General features: G+C 37.2%; 1 protein-coding gene across 1 annotated transcript; it reads right to left on the bottom strand.

The window, feature by feature from the left end:
* Positions 1-508: 508 nt before the first annotated feature.
* Positions 509-21,439, bottom strand: LOC100805366 (LEAF RUST 10 DISEASE-RESISTANCE LOCUS RECEPTOR-LIKE PROTEIN KINASE-like 1.1). The gene is made up of 3 exons (XM_006588037.1): positions 21,011-21,439; positions 20,733-20,922; positions 509-807 (listed from the first exon to the last, which is right to left on the bottom strand). The coding sequence occupies exons 1-3, from the start codon at positions 21,437-21,439 to the stop codon at positions 509-511; spliced, it is 918 nt and encodes a 305-aa protein (XP_006588100.1).
* Between the last annotated feature and the right edge of the window lie 3,546 nt (positions 21,440-24,985).

The raw sequence follows: 24,985 nt of genomic DNA, 5'->3' as shown, positions 1-24,985 counted from the left end.
AAACATCAAAGACAAAGTCTTTGCTTCTACAATCTCCCCCTTTTTGATGATGACAATTTAATTCCTGAAATCAAGATACAAGTAATGTATATGCATGATATATTGCGTTCACTCATTTTATACTCCCCCTATGTTTTGGAATTGATGATCACTTGATTTCTAATCTTCTATACAAGCTTCTATACCACCCCATTTCTCTCCCCCTTTGGCAACATCAAAAAGCCAAAGTGCATGGTAATCAATACAAGATAATATAGTGAAGTGGACAAAATCAAGCATAAGTCATAACCAAATATAAGCGAAACATAAATAAGTTATAACCAAAATAATTAAAGCATTCGGAAGTGAAAAATATAATCCAAACAGTCATAATTCAAAAACCACATAGAATCCAATCATAAAAGACTAAAGTCTAAATACCAAAAGATAACTAAAGTGCAGAAAATGATAGCCTAAAGATCATAGCCAAATGCACAGCTTATAAGAAAAGGGAATTATAAACTAAACACTAAGAAGGTGGTGGTGGTGGTGGAAGATCGAAGCTGTGACGAATATATCCCACATCTTCTTCAAGCTGTGTGAGATGGATATCCATTCCTGCAAAGCGATTATCCAAAGAATCAAAACGTTCACCAACATAAGTGCGAAGACCCTGTAACTCTGAAAGAACTTCAGTCATAAGGGCTGAATCATCTCGCTGAGGAGGAGGAGAATGAGTGTGCTCATCTTGTGGAGGAAGTGCATCTTTCTTCAGCCATTGACCATTACGATCCGTACGGTAACCAAATGAAGTGACTGCACCAGGACCTATAGCAAAGGAACGCTTGACTTGAACAAAAGGTTCATCATCAAGAGGAATTTGAAAATGAAGGAGAAAAAGGGTGACCAATTGAGGATATGGAAGAGGTGCATTGGCCCGTAATGCCTTATGCATCCGGTATCGAACCAAGTGAGCCCAGTTGATCTGACGACCAGTAAGGAAAGACCACATCAAAATCAAGTCCTCCTCAGAGGCTTGAGCCAAATTTGAAGACCGGGGAAGCAAAATTCTAACAATAATATAGTTCATGATGCGATTATCAAAGGTCAATGATCCGACCAACAATCTACCGGTCATTTCAGCCTGGTCATTACAAACCATACGGCGAGCATCATGACTAGAATAATCGAATTTCCAGTCATCAACAATGGTGCCCTCAAAAGGTGCACCTTGACTGGGTAACTTTGTCAATGAAAAGAACAACGATTGATCAATGATCATGGAAATACCATGCACCTCAGAAGAAATAATACCATCTTGAATTTTTAAATTGTTGTAAAAGACTTTAACAAGTTCAGGATAGTAAGGCAATTTTAAAGACATGAAATCAATCAATCCAGAGTTTTGAAACACTTGATAACAGTCAAATGTCTCATCATTGAAGAAATCTATGTCTAGGTACTTAGGGTCTAGAATGATCCTAGAAGAAAATTGAGAAAGGTACCGTAGACGTTGATCATCTGAAGAAAACAGAGTGGATGATCTTGGAGATGATAAGGAAGGATGAATAGGTGCTGTGGGTGCTTCAGATGGTTTGTGGTGGCGATGGCTAGCAGCAGCGGTGGTGGAGGATGATCCCTTTCGCTTCTTCAAAGATTCTGCCATTTGATGAAGTTTTAGCGAATTTTAATCGGTGGAAACGAAAGAAGAGTGAAAAAGATGAAGATTGGGTTTTACGGGACGTGTTTTGGTTAAGAATTGAGGAAGATATGAGGGTTTGAAGATTAGGGATGAATGAGGCACGAAGAGGAGATGGTGGCTGCGCAGCGTGATTGGTTTTCATAAGTATTTATAGAGGAGGACGTGATGTAATCAATTACAAGGTTTGGTAATCGATTACAGGAGTAGTAAGCCTTCTGGTAATCGATTACAGGCTGTTGTAATCGATTACAGGCTATCTGTTCTTGTGTAATCGATTACATTGAATGGTAATCGATTACCAGAACACAAACTAGGCTAGTTCCCCTAAAAATTACCTATGTCTATGCTAAATACATCTAACACTATCAATCATCAATACTAATACTTATTTATTTCAATCAAACAAGTATTAATCACACAATTAACACACACCAATCAAACATAATCAAATACTTACAATTAAACACAATCAAACAAAAGCAATCATCAAAACATAATAAAAAAAAATTATCAAAGACAATCAACATAACTATCAATCAAAATCATCAATGACAATCAAATATTTAAGCAGAAAACAAGAATCAAAACTCAATCAAAAGTTAACAATCATAGACAAAAATCATCAAAAGTAATCAATCAAAGACAAGTGACCTGTTGGTATCATTTGATATTACTTGTTGGGCTTGTTGATCAAGTGGCCTTTGTTTGTTGTCTCCATAAATCACATATCCATTTATCTTGGGGATAAATATGAATGAACTTTGATGTATGCCATGTGTTTGGAGAAATTGCTATCAATGTATCGACCTTGCTCTTCTCCGTTTTCATAATCTTTCATCATGATACCCATATTTATGATTTTATTTTTCTGAATCACTTGAAGAACTTGTGTCATTATCTTTCCAAGTGATTTATGCTTTCTTTTCTTTCTTTTCTTTGAGATTCCTCTTGTCGGATTTTTCAATTCTTCTTTTAAAGACAAGACAATCGAATCTCATGTGCCCAGATTGATTGCTTTCGTAGCATGTTGGGGCTAAGGAGGAATCTTCTTCTTTCTTCTTTGTAATGATGTTTGATTCCCTTTAATTTCTTTTGTTTCTCATAAATTTATTGAACCTTTTCACAAAGAATCTGAAATCATCATCATCTTCTTCTATTTCAGTCAAGTCCTCTTTGTCACTTTCTTCTTGAATAAAAGATGATGAGACTCTGAGTGCTATTCCTTTTCTCTTTATATCATTCTCTTCATGTTGATGGAGTCTCATAAGTTCCATTTCATGTTCTTGAAGTTTCCAAAGAAAGTGACAAGAGACATATTAGTGAGATCTCTTGATTTTGCAATTGCTGTTACTTTTGGTTGCCATTGCCTGCTTAAACATCTCAACACTTTGTTAATAAGATCTTCATCAGGAAATATTTTTCCCAATGATGCAAGATGATTAACTATATGAGTAAATCTCTTCTGCATATCTTCTATGGTCTCATATTGAAACATTCTGAACAGTTTATATTCATGTGTGAGAGTGTTTATTCTAGATCTCTTGACATCAGTTGTGCCTTCATAGGTTACTTGCAATGTATCCCACATTTCTTTTGCATTTTTACAATTTGAGACTCTAAAATATTCATCCATGCCTAATGCAGAAGTGATTATATTTTTGGCCATTAAATTGTATTGAACCTTTCTTCTTTCATCATCATTCCATTCTTCTCTTGGTTTTTCTATAGTTGCATTTCCCACTACCTTTGTAGGAATAAAGGGACCAACTTCAATGGCTTCCCATATATTTAAATCTATGGCTTCAATAAGGATCTGCATTCGGGCTTTCCAATAGTGATAACCCTCGCCATTGAACATAAGAGGCCTATTAATAGAATTTCCCTCAGGAAATGGAAGGTTGGATGAGGCCATATCTATTCTTGAAGTTTTTAAACTTTATACAAGAATCCTGCTCTGATACCACTTGTTAGACAAATGGCCTCAGTTATCTTAAGAAGGGGATTGAATTAAGATACAAAGACTATTCCTCAATTAAAATTTCACTCTCTCTTTTTAGATTAACAATGCACCCTTAACATGAATTACTCAATAGACAATTCAAAATAAACTTCTTTCAAGCCAAAGATAAATAACAATAAATAAAAGAAGTTTAAGGGAAGAGAGAAATGAAAACTTGATTTATACTGGTTCAGCCACTTCCCGTGCCTACGTCCAGTCCTCAAGCAACCCACTTGAGATTTTCCACTCTCTTTGTAAAACTCCTTTTACAAAGTCTGAACCACACAGGGACAACCCTTCCCTTGTGTTCAGGAATCCTTTACAACAAGAGACCCTCGGTCTCTTAATCCCTTTTCAGAAGTAAGAAGAAGAGAAGAAGAAATCTCTCTTGAAAGAGATACATTGTACAATGAAGATCAATCAAAATTCCTTATTGAATATGCAACTGTTTGACCAATGAATCTTTTTGAGAGGATGAGACATTTCAGTTCAGAAAAACTCTCTTAATCTTTTGAGAGGATAAAAATTTTTGGGCAATAGAAACTCTCTTCCAATTCATGTTTCCAAGTCACATATAAATAGACCTTTGATGGCCATTCATAAACCATTTGAATAGATGTGACTCTTGGAAGTTATTTTCTGAAAATCTCCTCTAGTAATCGATTACAATATTGGTGTAATCGATTACAGGCTTTAAAATTTGAATTAAAATATTTATTAACTGCTGGTAATCGATTACCAATATTGTGTAATCGATTACACAGTGTAAAATTTGAATTCAAATTTCTAATAGCTGTTGTAAACCATTTTGGCCACTGGTAATCGATTACATCCTCTGATAATCGATTACCAGAGAGTAAATCTCTTGAAAAAGACTTTCTAACTTAAATTTCTTGAAAAAGACTTTTTAACTTAAATTTCTTGGCCACATCTTTTGCTATTTCAATTAGGAATTCCCTTCCTAAAATACTAGAGATCTTCTTGATGTTGTATCTTGTATTCTTGGATCGTTGTCTTGAATTAAACTTGAGAAGCGCATTTTCATCAAATCATCATGATCATATGGCATCATCAAAATATCAAAGAAAAAGTCTTTGCTTCTACAGTTAATATATAATTGTCATAATAGGAAAATGATATAGAATTTGGATGGATTGAATAGTGTATTACTTAGTCAAGTGTGCTTAAGGATGGTTTTTATTGAATTATGTTTCGAAAGTTCCTTTTGACTATGAACATGATTTTATGTATATTGAACTGAGTGTGTGTTAAGTCAAAAGACATTTATGTCTTAAAGATAAATCAAGACTCCTAATTATTTTGATTGGATGAAAATAAATACTAATGGTAAAAGCTGTGTCTGATGTGTTATCAGATCATGGTTTGTATCACTAAGTCTGTATTTTCAGACGATACATATATAAAACGATTTGACATAACATTTAAGTAAAACATTTAAAACCTTCATTTAATAGTCTGCTATGGGATTATTTCATCCAAAAACAATTCTCCTAGGATTTGTCAAAGTCCTATGAAGAATAAATGAAATCCACAATCTAGAAGTGCTAATCCTCATCAAAAGGTGCACTCTACTGGTGCATACCTGCTATGATGAAAGGAGTGACTTTCCTCATGAAGTACAAAATGTGCTAGCCTATCAGCATGGACTTTGCATGAAGAAAGGATGCACATTTGATGCAAGCATTAAATGCTCCAACGGGTTCAAGTCTTCAAACGAAGAACAAAGTGAAGAATCCATTTTGAGACAACGAATACTTGAAGATGAAGGCTATATACAGAAGAAACTTTGAAGAAATAAGACACAAACTCTCTTGTGATGAATTATTCATTCATTATTTTTTGTAAAAAGTTTTTTTTATATAAATTTTTTTATAGATACTAAGCTCTCAAAACACCTTGTAAACCTTGAGAGAAAAGACTAAAGTGCTGAGTGATATATCCGTATGTAAGACGATCACATATTAGTCATTGTGCAATCTTCCAACATATCTTGTGTTAATTTTTTAGAGCCAACAATGGCTTGGTAGGACAAAAAATAATGGGTTATGTCAAGCTTGGGGTAGAGCTTGCCTTTGTAAGAGAAGAATACTTTGTAACCTTTGATAAATTAGTGAAAACTTGGTGGGTTGCCAAAAACTAGATGTAGTCTCGGGGTAGAGAAGAATTAGTATAACTTGTTATTTTTTGACTACTTTTTATTTGTGTTGACTAACAAAGGGTTTGAATTTGTTTTTAGTTCTTATATATGTTAACAAAATTGTTTTTCCATCGCTTAATAGAGATTTTCTCAAAAGATCTCTTTTTGTTTTCAGTAAAATCCACATAAGGCGATAAACATGTTTTTGATCTAAGTAAAGTTAAAAATTTCTAAAAACACAATTCATTCCCCTTTCTTGTATTTTTTGCTTCTACAGTGTGACATGTAATGTGTAATTCTTATGTGTACGAGATGTTGATACCATGGTACATGAGTAAGATTTTAAATGTTTAGAGAACTTAGTACAAGTGGGATATGATTTTCCATGTGATGTGATAAGTGGAACCATGTGCATCCTCTGTGATCATGCATCATAATGTGCATACATTTTTAAGACAGGAGATGTGGTCGAGCTTAACCAGGGAGGGCATGAATGAGTTGAAGTATGACTCTATCCTTGGGGTATCTAGTTTGGAATCTCCGTGTAGCTCATGTTGATCCCTCGGGTTGGAGTATCCTTGCAAGACTGGATAACCCTAACACATTGCCGACAGTCTTGTCGTGAGACTGTACTAATGAAATCATGTGAATTTTTTACTATATGCCCTCCTGAGCTTCTTTCGCAAGTATTTTTCTAGAACGTTGTTGAGATGCCACGTCTCTATTATGATATCTCTAGGCCTTTATATATATATATATATATATATATATATATATATATATATATATATATATATAATTATGTGGAAAAAGTCATAACATCAATAAAATGAATAATAGATATTATTGAAATATATTTTTGTATGTCTATGTAAATTTTCTTTTACTTATCTCAATTATATTAAATTATGAAATTATAGATATTAAATAATCTAATAAAAATTAGAAAAAAATTGACCCAAAGAGAAATAGAAACAAATAACGCTAACAGTAAAGCACTAAAATGAAAAGATAAACCAGAAACTACAGAATAAAAATAAAACAGACTAAAATAATTAATTTAAAATATAAAAATTATATAATATAAATAAATTCGTGCAACACTAATATATGATTGAGCATTTTTTATGATACTCTTTCTCTACTTTGAGCTTTAGGGAGAATGGTCATGCCATTTGTGACAACTCTCTTTTTCTTCTCCATCGCCACCTTACCTAGGTACGTTTCGTCTAAGCTCTCTTGTTCTATTGAACACCTAGGTCTGTTTGGGGAACTCGTGGTTAACCCAAGGACCTTTGTTTGTTTCTCCTGCAAGGATTGGGGAACTCGTGGTCATCTCAGGTACATTTTGTCTCGTGGTCACTCATGCTCACAGGGTCTCATTTTGATTGAGGTAAGTCGTGCTCACTTTGTAGTCCTTTGAATGCTTAATGTCTGTTGTAAAACTAGGGCACCATGGCGACCACTTATCACTTTGAGTGCGCTGTTCCAATACTTGTGACCACTGTTGTTTTGGCGGAGTTTCCAAAAGTAGAATAATGGGTAGCGTAGTGTAGTGTTGTTCATTTTGATTAAGGTAGCGTAGTGTTCCAATACTTGTGACCACTGCACTTGGTCTCATTTTGATTGAGGTAGCGTAATGTTGTATTATCAATAATTATTTACACTGTAGTTGGTTTCTATCTTAAAATTAAGATTAGCAGAAATGCTAATAATTATTTATACTTATACCTGATAATTAGTTAAAGATGTATGTTTCAATACATGTTCTATTATCTAGAAATATTGAAGGATTAATGTGTATAGTTGTGTGCTTTGTTTTTATATCTTTTAATGGACTGAACAATTCTGGTCCTATTTTTTATGTTTTTCCCTTCTATGCACTGATCTCATGTATCCATTCAAAGAGGCAATACAAAGAAGGGAAAAAAAGTTGTTAGACACTCGTGCCATGTATATTGTCCTTTTCATCAAATTCCAAACCACTAAAGATGACTAACTGACATTCTCATCAAAATTGTGTGCCACCATCTCAATTGCCTTTTAGTGTTGTGTATTGATCTGAATATTATATTGTTGTTGGACTACTGGCTGAATCTAATCACCAGCTTACTTCTAAAGAGAAATAATTTTAGTATCTCTAATAGATAGTCTGTAAAAAATGTAGTTGTATTTTCTTTTTAAATAATAAGGAAACACATGTGTGATTAAGAACATTTACTCAATTCTAAAACACACTTGATGCAATAGTGAGATTAAGTGTACTAGATATCACTTTCGTCCATTTGTGTTCCAGATAGTCCTTGGTTTTGATTCAATGTTCATTATGTATGTCGGCTAAACTTGAAGCTTTTGTGACCTTACGTTTTGATCTTATGTTACAGATCTCACTGTAGACAAGTGCTTTAAATTTCTCCATTCTTAGAACATGTTGGGATTATTTATGTAAAACTACCTTGGAGTATGCCATGAATTTATAATTCAATAGATATTCTGCAAGTTACTTATCATATTTTGTTGGTTAACTAAAATTAACTAGTACACTTTTGATTTGTGTGTTGGTGCTTAGCTATGATGTGACTGATTGGGTTAGTGAAAATTGATTGGGCAGGGTCTGAGTAGAAAGTTGGTTCATATATTGTCTGCCTTGCTTTTTCTGGTTTCTTGGCCATTTTTCAGGTATCCCATTTTTTCATTTTTTGAATCTTTCATACTAGTTTAGGTATGTGAATTGCAATGCATTGATTGCTGGTACTGATGCATTGTTTGAATGTTTTGATGTAATTGCTATGATAGCAACTCCCCTAAGGGTTGCATAGTGTTATCACAAACATACACCGGAAGTACGGTGCATTCCTTAGCCCCAAAATTGTATTTGTCAACTTTGGCAGTTATTGGTGCATTCCTTAGCCATTCAGGTGCAATGTATCCCATTGTCTCTCTTAAATTAGTGCTTGTTCTAGTATGATCTTTGTTCAAAAGCTTGGAAAGCCCAAAATCTGCAATCTTTGGTGTGTAATTGGCATCTAGTAACATTTCTTTTTATGGCACCAAGTGAAGCTGGGCTAGGTCCAACAATGTGTGGTTAGTAGCTTGTTCTTAGGGTTCCAAAGCTAGAGGTAGAGGACCATGTTGTCTTTGTCTGAGTGGACTGTAAGATATTTGAGTCATGTCCAATGTTCCAATTTTATTTCGTACCTCCTAAGAAAGCATTTTTTTTCAGTTCCACCATGTTAAAGTGATAAAGTCAATTATAGCATTTGAGGCAATATTTTAAGGTAGTCACGACAGATTGGTATAAATGGTGGGCCCAAAACCTAACATGAGCTCCTAAAAGGACGTCTAGGAATCCCCCTCCCATCCCTATACTATATAGATGGAGGTTTATGATTAACTTTAGACTGCATTTGGTAAGGATGTGTGAAAAGAAATGAAAAGTAAGGTTGTTTAACTGAGATGAAAAATAGTGTAAAAAATATGAAATACTTGAATTAAAGTGATTATGTAAGTAAGAATCTTTGGTGAAGGTGTTGTTATACTGTTTATACAATGTCCTTTTGTTACTCGGATTTGGAATTGGCATGTGACATAAATTTATGACATGAATGATCAATAACTGTAACATGAATGAATGAAACGTGCACACTATGGTTCCCTTATAAAATTGAGTTAGATAATATAATATAATTAAACTACTAAGCATTTGCCAATTAAAAATAGCCCTACAGTCCCAAAGGAGGAATCTGCAGGTACATTTTTCTATGAAGCTTCGGACATATCTAGTTTTATTTTTATATGGTTTGAAGAGTCAAGATTCTCTGATAATCTCTGGAAATGGAAAAACTAATAGTAAATGATTTTTACACAAGCAATACTGACATTGTAATTATATGATATGATGTGCAGTGTTTTGAACGTAAATGTAGTAACTTTTTTTCATTTTAGTACATCTGGTCTGTTTATTTACTGTTCTAAAGGCTAAGTGGCAGCGAATTCCAGTGTAGTTATATGTCCCATTGATCAAGATTACCATATGATGTGTGCATTTACTGTGTCCCCATGTGAACCTACTAATAATTAAATTCTAATAGCCACCCACACACACTCTCTCATTGTTTGTTAGTCAATGCTGTGAAGTAGAACGTCTCTAAATTAAGGTCTAAATAGAACATTGGGTTGTTGAGTTTAAGGGAAGATAAATCACTTGCATTTGATTAGAAAAATTTAAATGTTAATAGGAAGGATATTTGTTCCATGCATAATGAGATTAAGAAGTGGTAGTCATAGTGGGGTGGAAAAGTTAGAAAGTGAGAAGGATTGGACAGCTTGGGATGGAATAATAGTAAGATAGAGGAAACGTGAGTCCCTTTCGATGCTTATTATGTAGAAATGATAGGAGTAAATCACAGTGAAAAATCTAAGAAAGACTTTTCTTATAAAAGCATATAATAATTATATTAAAGTAGTTGTTTGGAGGGCCATCATCAACCACTTCTGGTCCTAAAATTCTCACGTTTAGGTGTAGTGCAGGTTGTTGCAATTTTGCAGAATCAAGTTATCTTCATCAACCATTAATTTGAGCACCTCGTCTTCCCGTTTTCCTTTTTTTCTTATCCTAGCTAGGAATGAGATCACTTATGGACTTCTATAGTTATATTCGGAATTTTGAACTCTCTCTAGTTATACAATGTCCTTTTGCTACTCGGATTTGAAAAGCAAAATCCTTGATCATTCTTTTGCTACTAAACAGGTCACAAATTAACTTGATTACAACTCATACAAACCTTGTTGGCAATCTATCTACTAGGCATATGACTTTATCCATGATCGATTTCCAAATTCTTCAATCTTTCCATGTCACGGGGAAAACTGGTCCAACTCCTAAAATCAAACCAGTTAATACAAATGGTGCAACTCATGTATCTGTTGGATTTGCAGCTTGTGGTGGAAATTCACGAATTCTTTAGGAGCTGCATTGGGTTGTTTTGCAATTAATATTGGCATAGCTACTGTCCTTCATGCTGAAATTTCAACAACTAACTATTCATGCAATTGAGTTAGCTCATACCAAGGGTTAGTGAAAATTGTGGCTTGGATCTGACTCTCAAACTTTTGTTTCAGCCTTCAAATCCCCCCTATTGTCTATTGGGAACTTAAAAGCATGTGGAACAACAATTTAGTTTTGATTAGTAATTGTCATACCCTAATTTCGTCCGGGGATTATTACTTGATGACATGCAACCTTTGGTTAGCCGCTTTGAGATACTTGGCGTCCTTTGTTGCACAATAAATGAAGTCCCGAGACGGGTCAAAAATCAAAAGGAAGCAGGCTTGCGCGATCCGTGAAATTCCGTAATGTGGCGGAAATTGAAAAGAGGTGTTTTTACGCAATCCGTGAGTTTCCGTAACTTCTTCAAAAGCTAAAAAAGGAGTAAATGCATAATCTGTAAGGATTCGTAACCTTGCGGAAGGAAAATAAGTATCGTTACGAAATTCGTAAAGTTTCGTAACGTTACAGAAAAAGAATTACCAAAAAAAATAGAAGGGGGGTGCATTTAGTAAAAAGGGGGTGCAAATAGCAATCTGGCCCACTTGGGCCTTCCAGATCCTTCCTCCAGAAGGCTGTTGCTTCTGGAGGAAGCAACCTTGCTCGCCTGGGCGAGCTGGGTGGCAAGCTCCTCCCCTATTTTGCTATAAATAGGGGGAGGAGTGAAGAAGAAAAGGGTTCAGCCTTCTTGGCATTTCGTATTCTCTTAAATTTGCTGAGGAAAATTGTTTCCGTGAAGAAAATCCAAGCCGAGGCGCTTTCGTAACGTTTCCGCAACGTTTCCGTGAGTAATTACGCGAAGATTCTCGATCGTTCTTCAAATATTCATCGTTCGTTCTTCGTTTTCTTCAGTCTTCAATGGGTAAGTACGTCAAACCGAGCTTTTCAATTCATTCTATGTACCCGTGGTGGTCCACATTTTGTTTCATGTATTTTTATTCTCGTTTTCATTTGCTTTTTATACCCCCTTTTGACGTGCTTAAGTCATTTATTTAAGTCATTTCTCGCCTAATCTAAAAATAAAATAAATTTTCACCGATCGTTTGAATTGTATCATCCGTTAATTTCGGTTAAAATGAATTCCGACCGTTCGGTTGTGCCGTAACCACGTTGGAAATCAAAAAAGAGGTAAAATAATAATATAATAATAAAAAAATGCCTTTTAGTAAAATAAAGCGAAAAAAACAATCGGACGCTTTCTCTTTGGGATTTCTCATTCTTAATTGAATTGACTAATAACTAAAGTGAAACTAAGGCTAAAATCAACTCGCCTAGTCAAGCTCGTCCACAAAAATAGGGTTTTGAAAATTTATCATTTCAGTTTCTTACCAAGTAAAATGGATCATTTTTAAGGTCCAACGCCTTAAAATGATCACCTCTCAAGTAAAAAGAATCGCTTGATTCACGCTTAAGAAAGAACTACGTAGGTCTGATTCCCTCTCCAAAGGAGGGTACGTAGGAGCAAAAGCCCCGCTTTTGTCGACCTCAAAAAATAAAAAGAAATAAAAGTTAAGGTAACACAATTTTCACAATTCTAAAAAATAGGCTGTTGTCCTTTGAGACAAACGTGAGAGGTGCTAATACCTTCCTCAAACGTAAATACAACTCCCGAACTTAGAATTTTCTTTTTGACCGGTTTCCTTCGGTTTTTCCAACGTTTTCCACAAATAAACGTTGGTGGCGACTCCGCGCATCTTTCCTCCTTTGGAAAGCGCACCCGTGAGCCTCGCTTTCGCTCGCCCGCAAAGGGCACGTTGCGACAGTTGGCGACTCCACTGGGGACCCTTTTGTGAGTTAGGCCTATTTTTAAGAAATGTGGAATTGTGAAACTTCGTGTGTGCATTTGTTGAACTGTGTAAAATGTAAATAACTGTTGTCTATTTTGCATTCTTTACACTGCATTCTAAGCACCCACGGGTTTGAGTAAAAAAGGGGCCCTACAACCGGGTTCATGGGAATTTAAGGAGTGGAGGTGAATCTATCATCATGCTAGGTCTCCGACTTGCTTGATAATAGGGAAACCTCGTCTAGAGCTTTCTCTCTTTATAATGTGTTGTCGCTGGTATTCCATACCGCCACAATATTATTATCTTGAGTGATGATACCTCTAGAAAACAGCCGTGTGAGTTATGAATTGTTGGGGAAGTAGTTATTAGAGACCCCTAGATATTGTCCTATAGGTTCCCAAATAGGGGCAAAGAGCAAACACGCTCCGTGCCATTCGTTCTCATGCATTTTTGGTAAATAGCACTAGTTTATAGTTTTTGCTAGTGATGTTTGGTTTCTTTAGAGTAATATGTAACCTTTTTAATGCTACGTCGAGGCACCATTATGCCCAAAACGTAGCATTAAAATTGGATCTCTGCGGCCTCGTATGTATGAATTACCCCTTTGTGTTGTTTTCTTTCCGTTTCATGCATGCGCATCTGCATCATACCGTCACACATGCGTTGTATGTGGGTCTCGTCTTTTGTCATGGGAATCCGGAAGATCCATATCGTCTTCTTAACTGCACACATGGGGCACTGCGCCCCCCAAATGCGCAATAAGGAGAGATAATTTTCCGGGCTCTCGTGTCCGTAAATGCATTCATATCATGCACCACATAAACATCTCTTCAGCATCATAATGAACATATCGTTCTTGCATTTGTCCGTTATCACATTCCCATTTTGCATGAGTCATTGCATCATCATGCATATACGTTCAACATACTTTTTGTTCTACATGTTTGCTCATACATGATCCTTGTATTTTCCTCTACAAAACAAAAACACAAAAAGGGAAGCATGAAAATTCATGATGCATTCTTAGTTGCATGTGTTAGGTACCATGAGCCAACCATGTTGGGATCATAAACCCATTTTTAAAATTAAAAAAAAAAACACAAACAACAAAACAAAATGATTGAGCATGGTACCTAATGCGTGGTTAATTAAGAAAGGATGTCTCTTCGAGCATCTCAATCTCATAATTACATTTTCCATGCATAGCATGCGTATTCTCGAGTCTTTCATCCCTATGAAATGTTGTTGAAGTATTGGCGATCAAAATTGCCATTCCCTGGGTTATGGGGTTGAACCAAGCTCGTGCTTTTACGAAAAGGTTCATCGAGTCAAGTTGAAGTATGGAAGTAACCATCTTGAAAAAAATTGGGCAAAAGATCGTGTTACATCGCTGCTTCGTCTACTGCCAAACACATTTAGGGCTGTTAATGTCCTTGTTACTTCCAGTTTCACCTTGACGAAGATGTCATGGACCATGTTGAAAATCTAAATTGATTCAACCCCATATCCTGCGTAAAAATTCGCAATACTTCAACTGTGCATCATTCGCATACATCCATGTTGGTCATTGGTTGCATTGCTCATTACATTCTTTCCTTGAAAAAAAAAAGAAAAACTTAATCATTGTTATAAAAAAGAAAAGAACACGCTTTACGGTGCCCTTACCGAACCCGTGCTAGAACTAGAGTAATGGATGAAGTAGAGGAGGTGCAAGAGCAGATGAAGGCCCAACATGGAGGCCATGAAAGAGCAAATGGCCACAATGATGGAGGCCATGATGAGCGTGAAGAAGATAATGGAAGCCAATGCGGTTGCAGTTGCCACTACCAGCATTGTTGCTAAGGTGAACCCGATGCCCCCATCTGGCCTCAAACAAATGAATCATCCAACCTTAGATATGGTAGGCAAAGATTTGGGAAGTAGGGGCGGTCCCCATGATGTGCAAATTCAAAACGAGCACGCCTTCCCGCCATATGGTTTGCCTCTCAACTATACGCCACCCAATGTGGCGTACACTCCCAATAAGAATGTCAATAACTCCACTCCTATACCCATTGAGAGCCAACAACCCTAAACTGATCATGCACATGTCTCTTAAACCGTGGGGGAGACACATGAATTTCCCCATCACAATCTAGCCGACTTCGAGCCTTGGCTCGGATATGCCACTGAAGGGCAAGCAGTTGGTGGTATACCCCTTGAAAACACTTCGGAAGGCCCTCAGTATCACCCCCAGCTACACCTCTTGCATTCCACAACAAGTAAAAACCCTCATGCTATGGCAAAAATGGGAAAGTTGGATCATCTAGAGGAAAGGCTCAGGGCCATTGAAGGAGGTGAAGATTATGCCTTTGCTAACCTAGAAGAGTTATTCCTAGTACCCAATATCATCACCCCTCCCAAGTTCAAGGTGCTGGACTTTGACAAGTACAAGGGGACTACTTGCCTCGAGAACCATCTAAAGATGTATTGTCGGAAGATGGGGGCATACGCAAAAAATGAGAAATTGCTGATACATTCCTTCCAAGGAAGTCTTACTGGGGGTAACTGTTACCTGGTACACTAACTTGGAACCTTCCCGAGCCCATGCTTGGAAGGACCTAATGGTTGCCTTCGTTAGGCAGTGTCAGTATAATGACTTTGGATAGGATGCAACTACAAAACATGTGCAAAAAGGGGGCACGAATCCTTCAAAAGAATACGCCCAAAGGTGGAGAGACCTGGCAGCTCAAGTGGCACCTCAATGACGGAAAAAAAAATGATGACAATAATAGTAGACACATTACCAGTATTCTACTATGAAAGATGGTGGACTACACATCTTCAAGCTTTGATGATATGGTCTTTACCGACAAAAGGATCAAAGTGAGTCTAAAAAGAGGCAAATCTGATCATCATACTTTGATAAATGCCAAAAAAACTAGGGCAAATGAAGAGGGTGAGGAGGAAGGAGAAGCCCGTGCTGTGACTGCCATTCCAATATAGCCAAGTTTCCCACCAACCCAACAATGTCATTACTCAGCCAATAACAAACCTTCTCCTTACCCACCGCCCAGTTATCCACAAAGTCCATCCCTAAAATCAACCACAAAGCCTACCTACCACACTTCCAATGACAAACACCACCTTTAGCGTAAACCAAAACACCAACCAAGAAATGAATTTTGCAGCGAGAAAGCCTTAGAATTCACCCCAATTCCAGTGTCCTATGCTGGCTTGCTCCTATATCTACTTGATAATTCAATGGTAGCCATAACCCTAGCCGAGGTTCATCAACCTCCATTTCTCCAAGAATACGACTCGAACGCAACGTGTGCTTGTCACGGAGAAGCCCCGGGGCGTTCCATTGAGCATTGTAGGGCTCTGAAGCGTAAGGTGCAAGGTCTAATTGATATGGGCTGGCTGAAATTTGAGGAGAATCGCGTGTAAATCCCGACATTAACTAGAGATGCCACACATGGGGCAATTTTGAAAGTTGTTGTTAGATGTCTCTAAATGACTCATCAGGATTTTCAAGTTTGTACCATTATTGTAAACCACAGTTACAATGTTAAATGAAATGGATAAAGTTGATATCTTTGTCCCTCATCCTCTCACAAACGCATCTTTGCTTATTCAACTTTCACCGGAATGTGGATGCAAGCCATTGGTCTGTTTGCTCAAGCGACCTGTGCTCCTGAGTTTGGACTTCCAAGACCGTTCAATCAGAGATTACTCGTCTTGCGCGTTGGTGGGGTTGACGTAAAACAACAAATAAAGTTCAAAACAAATAAGTTTCAGAATAAAAATAAAAATAAAAATAAAAATTTCAAAAAAAAGGCATTTGATTGACTGTGTTTTCAAGACGTTCATGTGAGCTCATTTTATCATTCCGGAAAGTTTGTCTTTTTAGAGAGAAGTGAGTTATCAAGAATAGGATGTTGGATAAATGGCCTCAGTTAGCTTAAGAAAAAGGGGGGGTTGAATTAAGATATGAAGATTATTCCCCAATTAAACTTTCACTCTCTTTTCGGATTAACGATGCACACAGGGACAACCCTTCCTTTGTGTTCAAGAATCCCCTACAACAAGAGACCCACGGTCTCTTAATCCCTTTTCAGAAATAAGATGAAGAAAAGAAGAAATCTCTCTTAAAAGAGATAGATTGTAAAATGAAGATCAATCAAAATTCCTTATTGAATATGCAAGTGGTTGACCAAGGAATCTTTTTGAGAGGATAAAGACATTTCAGTTTAGAAAAACTCTTAATCTTTTGAGAGGATAAAACTTTTTGGGCAATGAAAACTCTCTTTAAATTCGTGTTTCCAAGTCACATATAAATAGACCTTTGATGGCCATTCATAAAACATTTGATAGATGTGACTTTTGGAAATTATTTTCTGAAAATCCCCTCTGGTAATCGATTACAAGACTTGTGTAATCGATTACAGGTTTTAAAAATTTGAATTAAAACGTTCAATAAACTGCTGGTAATCAATTACCATCCATGTGTAATCAATTACACATTATAAATTTTGAATTCAAATTTCTAGTGGCTGTTATAAACATTTTCAGCTACTGGTAATCGATTACCAGAGAGCAAATCTCAATTTGAAATGATAGAATTCTTTGGTCAAACCTTTTGTTTGTTTTCAATTTGGAAACTTCTTCCTAAAGATTCTAAGAGATCAAACTTGATCATATATCTTGACTTTCTTGGATTCTTGTCTTGAGTAAAACTTAGAAGCACTTGATCCTTTAGCATCATCAAGACATCAAAACATCTTGCTTCTACATAGGATTCATTTGACTTAATCCATCAACTGAAAGATCCTTCAACTATTTCTCGTCCTTAGAAAATTCTTTTTGCAAGAATCAACTGCATCTTTCATTCTTCCTCACTGCGAGGTTGTGAAAACAAGACAACAATTGGTACCTCTAAGCCCTACACTGGGGCAATGAAAGGCCCCATGCATAAACCTCAAACGAACCTAGGGGCAGATTAGAAGTTCTCACCCAATAGGTTCCTTGTTACAAGGTCATGACGAAAGACAACGATTGTACCTCAAAGCCCTACACTAGGGCAATGAAAGGCACCATGCAAAAACCTCAAGCGAACCTAGGGGCAGATTAGAAGTTTTCACCCAATAGGGTCCCAGCTACAAGGTCATGACAAAAGATAACAATTGGTACCTCAAAGCCTTACACTGGGGCAATGAGGGGCATCGTGCATGAGCCTCAAGTGAACATAGGGGCAGATCAAAAGTTCTCACCCGTCGATGTTTTTTAACAGAGAAAAAGGGGGAGGGGGAGACAAACCCTGGAATTTCAATAGATTGATTAAACGTCAAACGGCTCCATTGCCGTCACTCCAAAATGGTCAAGTGACTAAATCAAACAAAACATACACTCTAAGGGAGTTCCCTGAGAGATTTGCAAAAGATAGGATAAGGTTGCATGAATTATCACCTTTTTCAAAAGGACAGTCAATCTGTGTTTTCCAAAAAGATTAAATCAAAATCAAAATCACAAAATAGGGAAAGAATGTCATGAACATTGTACAACTTTCCATTGCATTGCATTGTTTCATATGAGGTCAACATTACCAAATTTCACGACAAAGGTTGCATGAGTTTGCATCCCTAAAAATCATGTTAACTGCATAGATTTCCTACATCTCGTGTCCAATCTTGGTGGATGACCGACCCTCTCGATGAGTCGATCTCTTGCTTTCTCATAAAGGTGGACCCTTGGGTACTAGTAGCTATCACCTTTAGAGGACTATATGTCCTCGCCATCAGAGGACTGCACATCCTCGCCTGCAGAGGGCTGCACGCCCTCGCCTTTAGAGGGCTACGCGTCCTCATTTTCAATGTGCTCCATATCCACACCTTAGGAGAATATAAGGTCCTTTGCCCTTAGATGCTTCACCGAGACTTGCGCTCTCGGTTAAGGGGCCAGTAGTTTCCTTTTATCCGTTCCTGGGCCACCCCCTGATATTAGAGGGCGACCAATTGTGCGAGCACATCCAGAGAGGGAGGCTATCACGCATCTACTATGCATACCGTGGCAAGATTTCACCTGTGCCGCTGCAAAAAGACGAGTGTGGATCATGCGCACCAACATGACCACTTTTACATGGATATGGATGACGTTGCTATTTAGTAACATTCTACCCGACGACCACAATGCCAATCTCCCCCTGCAGATGTATCGGTTGGTCTGTACCGTCATGACATAGGTAAGTATGCACATGGTTCAATTAATTTCGTCCGGGGATTATTACTTGATGACATGCAACCTTTGGTTAGCCGCTTGGAGATACTTGGCGTCCTTTGTTGCAAAATAAATGAAGTCCCGAGACGGGTCAAAAATCAAAAGGAAGCAGGCTTGCGCGATCCGTGAAATTCCGTAATGTGGCAGAAATTGAAAAGAGGTGTTTTTGCGCAATCCGTGAGTTTCCGTAACTTCTTCAAAAGCTAAAAAAGGAGTAAATGCATAATCCGTAAGGATTCGTAACCTTGCGGAAGGAAAATAAGTATCGTTACGAAATTCGTAAAGTTTCGTAACGTTACGGAAAAAGAATTACCAAAAAAAATAGAATGGGGGTGCATTTAGTAAAAAGGGGGTGCAAATAGCAATCAGGCCCACTTGGGCCTTTCAGATCCTTCCTCCAGAAGGCTGTTGCTTCTGGAGGAAGCAACCTTGCTCGCCTGGGCGAGCTGGGTGGCAAGCTCCTCCCCTATTTTGCTATAAATAGGGGAGGAGTGAAGAAGAAAAGGGCTAAGCCTTCTTGGCATTTCGTATTCTTTTAAATTTGCTGAGGAAAATTGTTTCTGTGAAGAAAATCCAAGCCGAGGCGCTTCCGTAACGTTTCCGCAACGTTTCCGTGAGTAATTACGCGAAGATTCTCGATCGTTCTTCAAATATTCATCGTTCGTTCTTCGTTTTCTTCAGTCTTCAACGGGTAAGTACTTCAAACTGAGCTTTTCAATTCATTCTATGTACTCGTGGTGGTCCACATTTTGTTTCATGTATTTTTATTCTCGTTTTCATTTGCTTTTTATACCCCCTTTTGACGTGCTTAAGCCATTTATTTAAGTCATTTCTCGCCTAATCTAAAAATAAAATAAATTTCCACCGATCGTTTGAATTGTATCATCCGTTAATTTCGGTTAAAATGAATTCCGACCGTTCGGTTGTGCCGTAACCACGTTGGAAATCAAAAAAGAGGTAAAATAATAATATAATAATCAAAAAATGCCTTTTAGTAAAATAAAGCGAAAAAACAATCGGACGTTTTCTCTTTGGGATTTCTCATTCTTAATTGAATTGACTAATAACTCAATTGAAACTAAGGCTAAAATCAACTCGCCTAGTCATGCTCGTCCACAAAAATAGGGTTTTGAAAATTTATCATTTCAGTTTCTTAACAAGTAAAATGGATCATTTTTAAGGTCCAACGCCTTAAAATGATCACCTCTCAAGTAAAAAGAATCGCTTGATTCACGCTTAAGAAAGAACTACGTAGGTCTGATTCCCTCTCGAAAGGAGGATACGTAGGAGCAAAAGCCCCGCTTTTGTCGACCTCAAAAAATAAAAAGAAATAAAAGTTAAGGTAACACAATTTTCACAATTCTAAAAAATAGGCTGTTGTCCTTTAAGATAAACGTGAGAGGTGCTAATACCTTCCTCAAACGTAAATACATCTCCCGAACTTAGAATTTTCTTTTTGACCGGTTTCCTTTGGTTTTTCCGACGTTTTCCACAAATAAACGTTGGTGGCGACTCCGCGCATCTTTCCTCCTTTGGAAAGCGCACCCGTGAGCCTTGCCTTCGCTCGCCCGCGAAGGGCACGTTGCGACAGTAATTAATAACATGCAATTTACTATTTCTCATATTTTTCTAGAAGAAAACTTTGGTACATATAGCTTAGCTACACATGACTTTGTACAGAGTTTTGTTTGGTGGGAATGTCTGTTGCCATTAATTTTAGTGTGTGACATTAAAAAAAGTAGTAATATGACAAGTAGTAGTATGTTTGGTTTCTTCTTTGCTGGCACTGGGCGTGTTAGATTCACTTTCCAGTTTCTCAGTCAAGGAATTCGGTGAAGTTGGTAGCTTATTATTCATTAAAATTCCAACTTGACCCGAGTCCTGTGAAGCTGGTTGGGGTGGATGTACTTCGCTGGATGAAGTGGAAGAGATAACACCATCATCATCTTCTTTCTCTAGATTCTCAGACTCATAATTTATTGAGAGCTTCCAGAACTTCATCCATAGAAGGCCTTAATTCATTGTCTCTTTGCACACACCGAAAGGCCAACCCTGCTACTGAAGTTAGCATCCTTTTAACTACTTGGTTTGACTCAAACCCAAAGGATGGGTCTACAAGCTCACTAAGCTTTCCTTTTTGAATCTTTTTCATGGAAAGATTTGCCAAGTTAACTTCATCTCTTTCCCTGGCTGCATCAACTGCCGGCATGGATGATATCAGCTTAATAAGTACAACCCCAAAGCTATACACATCACTCTTGTCCGTGAGCCTGTAGAATTGGAAATATTGAGGGTCAAGATACCCCAGAAACCCTTGTGGAGCTATGGAGACATGGCTTACATCATTGGGGAGCAATCTTGAAAGCCCAAAATCTGCTACCTTAACCGAAACATTAATGTCAAGTACAATGTTGTTGGTTTTGACATCACGGTGGATGATGTTAGAAGTATGGAGATAGGCCAATGCAATAGTTGTCTCTATGGCAATTTGCATTCGAATAGGCCATGTCATGTGTGTGACATTCAAGCATAGTTGGAATGTCTGCTGCCATTAATTTGCTCTGCAGGTTTTGTTTTGCTTGAAAAAAGTAATTAACAAAATCATTAACAATTTTTTCATTTTACCCCAAAACAAAAAGACTCAACACTGTTAGGAAATTTAAGAAGTGCTTTCTGTCCCTTTGAAGAAGAGCTATTTGTAGCATTTAGCAAGGGCAACCTCTTCTTGACACGTGGAGGTGACAGTGTTATAAGTTCCAACAACGATATTACAATCATCAGTTATAGCATTCTTGCAAGCTTGGAAGTCAAAATTAGCTAACCAATGTCAACTTATTTTCTTGTAGCCTAAGTCTTGACAAACAACAATTCATTCACCAGTTTTTCCAAATTCAAAAAGGATGAACCAAAACTATATCATTTGGATTTGTGGTATGATAGATGTCAGCAAGGTCCCTTAGAGTGATGTTCGTCAAGCCAGGAATCTAGTCTATGGCAGAGTCTAAATGCCCATTTGTCAAATAGTTTGCATCTGAAAAAGAAGATCATAATAGTAAAATATTATTAATACATAGATATTATAATCATAAGGGACTTGCTAATTAGTATACTTGGTCATTAGTTAAAGAACTAAAGGAAGAAAATGATATTGCTTATTGAATTAAATACTACACTGCTATTGTAAGACATAGTCTGCTTTCCCAAAATTATGTTACATGGTAGGTAGAGTATTAATGACAACTGAGCAATAATAGACTGAACCCTTGTTTGTTGCTAAGCTCCGAGACATTTATCATTTGGTTTGAAGCATCGTCAGTCACGATATTCATTGTTGGAGACTATTACTGACCATTATTAGAGGTATGAATGCAAACCATGCCCTTTTTTTATGTTGTTTTATGCGATTAATGACTATTGTTGTGCATATAGTTAATGTTAGTCCTTTGTGAACCTTAGATTCCCGTTTAAGATTGGATACAATGGTTCTTGTGGATAGTTTGCATTAATCGTTGTGATCGAGGTCGTACCCGAATCAAATAAACATGAAAATGCAGTAACTAGGAAGTGATCCTAGGTCGTTTCCCAACGAGCAATGATAAACCAAATGTTCATAATACACTTGCAGTAACAGTAGCGATTGGGGGGGGGGGGGATTGTTTGTTTTGTGAAATAAAGAATAAGCGAACTAGAATACGAAATTAATAGTATTAAAAATGGGTTGTTTCCTCTGATTCAGAAGCCACTCTCTTGTCCTAGGTTATGGAGGATTCGTCCCTAACAGTTAACCACTTAATCCAACCCTATTTCAATTTACTAAGCGAAAACCAACTTAGGGCTGTCAATACGTGATTAGGCAACACATACACCAATTAACCCTTCGTCTATTAAGCATGAACGCAAGTTAGGCTCAGAGGCAATTAATCGAACATGAAGCATGCACAGATTAATATTAACGAATGTGGGTTAATTGGTGAAGGGAAAACTGCCAGGAAGCTACATTATAAACAGAACCTCGAAGAGAGTTGAAGTTCTTCCTCAGAAGGAAACAACACCAGAAAACTTAGCCTTCCATAGATTCAATAAAAGCAGAAACGTAAATGAAAGCAGAAGAAGAAACAAGAACGAAATTATAATTAGAAGCAGAAAATAGAAAATTGCATTACGTGAACAGTAACATTTGAACAGAAAAACGTAAAACATAAACCCTATGCTCTGAATAATAGTCTAACAGAATAGCCTTGCACGAATCCGAAGGTTGCTATTTAAAAGAGTCACTCAAAGTCATTGGGCTCTATTACATTATTCTGGCCCAAAACGAAATAAACACTGAACTACATAAAATAAAATTGCAATCTCCTAATTAGAAATTAACTAAGGTAAGCGCTGCTTTATTTGCCCTCTTCAAGTCCACAACCATAATCCGGATTAAGCCCAATGTTTCATTAATTCCTGAAATTAGATTAAAAACATCAAATTAGCTAAATGAGTCCAAATAATAAAACTACCTGATTAATTTGACAATTAAGACTAATCAGTAATTAAAATGGTGCAAAAAGAGTTTAAGAAATAGAAGAAAATGATGGCACATCACGTTGTATTCAATCTTGAATTGTTCGTTTGGACAGTTTGTGGAGACTTATATTTTTATGGTAGATTTGTGCGTCAAGGTTAAGAATTTTTGTTCAATTTGATGAAATTTTGGTACAATGCATTTCTAGTTGTTCTTTGAGTGCATACTTGATTATCGGGGAAATAATCTCACCGATTTCATGTCCTATACTTGGAGACCAATGCGAAATGCTGCCAAAATTTTGTCAAATTTAACAAAAGAGACTTAACCTTGATGTATGAAGCTACCATAAAAAAATGTCTTCGTGAATGGTATAGGACCACACCTATAATGAAAAAGTGAGAATTTGATGCATGGAATAACTTTGTGAGTATCATAGAGTTATTATTTAGATGAATCATAGTTGGATGAATGAAAGTCGCATGAGCCCTGCATATGAGGAAGGCGTGGAACAGTTCCTACAATTTGCTTCAGAAAGAAGTCGACCAGATGAAAACGAAAATTTTCTTTGTTCGTGCATAAATTGTTTGAACAGGAGACGCCAAAAAGTCGATGACATACGGGAGCATCTGTTGTGTGATGGAATTAAGAAGACTTATACAACGTGGATATGGTATGGTGAATTGACAGACATGTAGAGTGGGTCCCAATATAAACCGTTTGATGTAGAAATGGGAGATCACTTGGAGGATATGATTCATGACCTTGGACAAGAGTCTTTTTAGCAAGCACACGCCCCTATGTATGATACATTGCAAATTGATTCAAAGAAACCTTTGTATTTGGGGTGCAAGAATTCGTTGACGCTATTGTCGGTGGTGTTAAGTTTGGTTAATGTCAAGGCTAGATATGGGTGGAGTGACAAAAGTTTTAGTTCACTGCTTCAAGTAGTGCACAATATGCTTCCAGAGGAAAACACATTGCCTAAAAGTTACTATCAGGCCAAGAAGATACTGTGTCCGATGAGTATGGAGTATCAGAAGATTCATGCTTGCCCGAATGATTACATATTGTACAAACATGAATTTCAAGAAAAGCCCAAGTGCCCTAGGTGTGGGGTATCACGGTACAAAGTGAAGGATGATGACAAGTGTAGTAGTGACGAAAACTCAATGAAGGGCCCCCCAGCAAAGGTGTTGTGGTATCTTCCCATCATTCCAAGGTTTAAGCGCCTGCTTGCTAATGGAGACGATGCAAAAGACCTTAATGGCATGCAAATGGGAGAAACTGCGATGGAATACTCCGTCATCTGGCTGATTCCTCGCAGTGGAAGAAGATAGATCGTTTGTTTCCGGATTTCGGCAAAGAGGCAAGAAATCTTAGGCTTGGACTAGCCAGTGATGGAATGAATCCATATGGCATTGACGTTTTCTAAAACCTCATCACCCCTACAGCCGATTGAAAAAAGCATTTAATGGAAGTCAAGAGCATGAAACTGCGCCGATACCGTTGACTGGTGAGCAGGTCTTCCAGCGGGTTCAACACCTG

This window comes from Glycine max, chromosome 9 (genome assembly GCF_000004515.6).
Source record: "Glycine max cultivar Williams 82 chromosome 9, Glycine_max_v4.0, whole genome shotgun sequence".
Taxonomy (NCBI): Eukaryota; Viridiplantae; Streptophyta; class Magnoliopsida; order Fabales; family Fabaceae; genus Glycine; species Glycine max.
The sequence above is the reverse complement of the archived record's forward strand: the minus strand, read 5'-3'. Positions and strand labels throughout refer to the sequence as shown.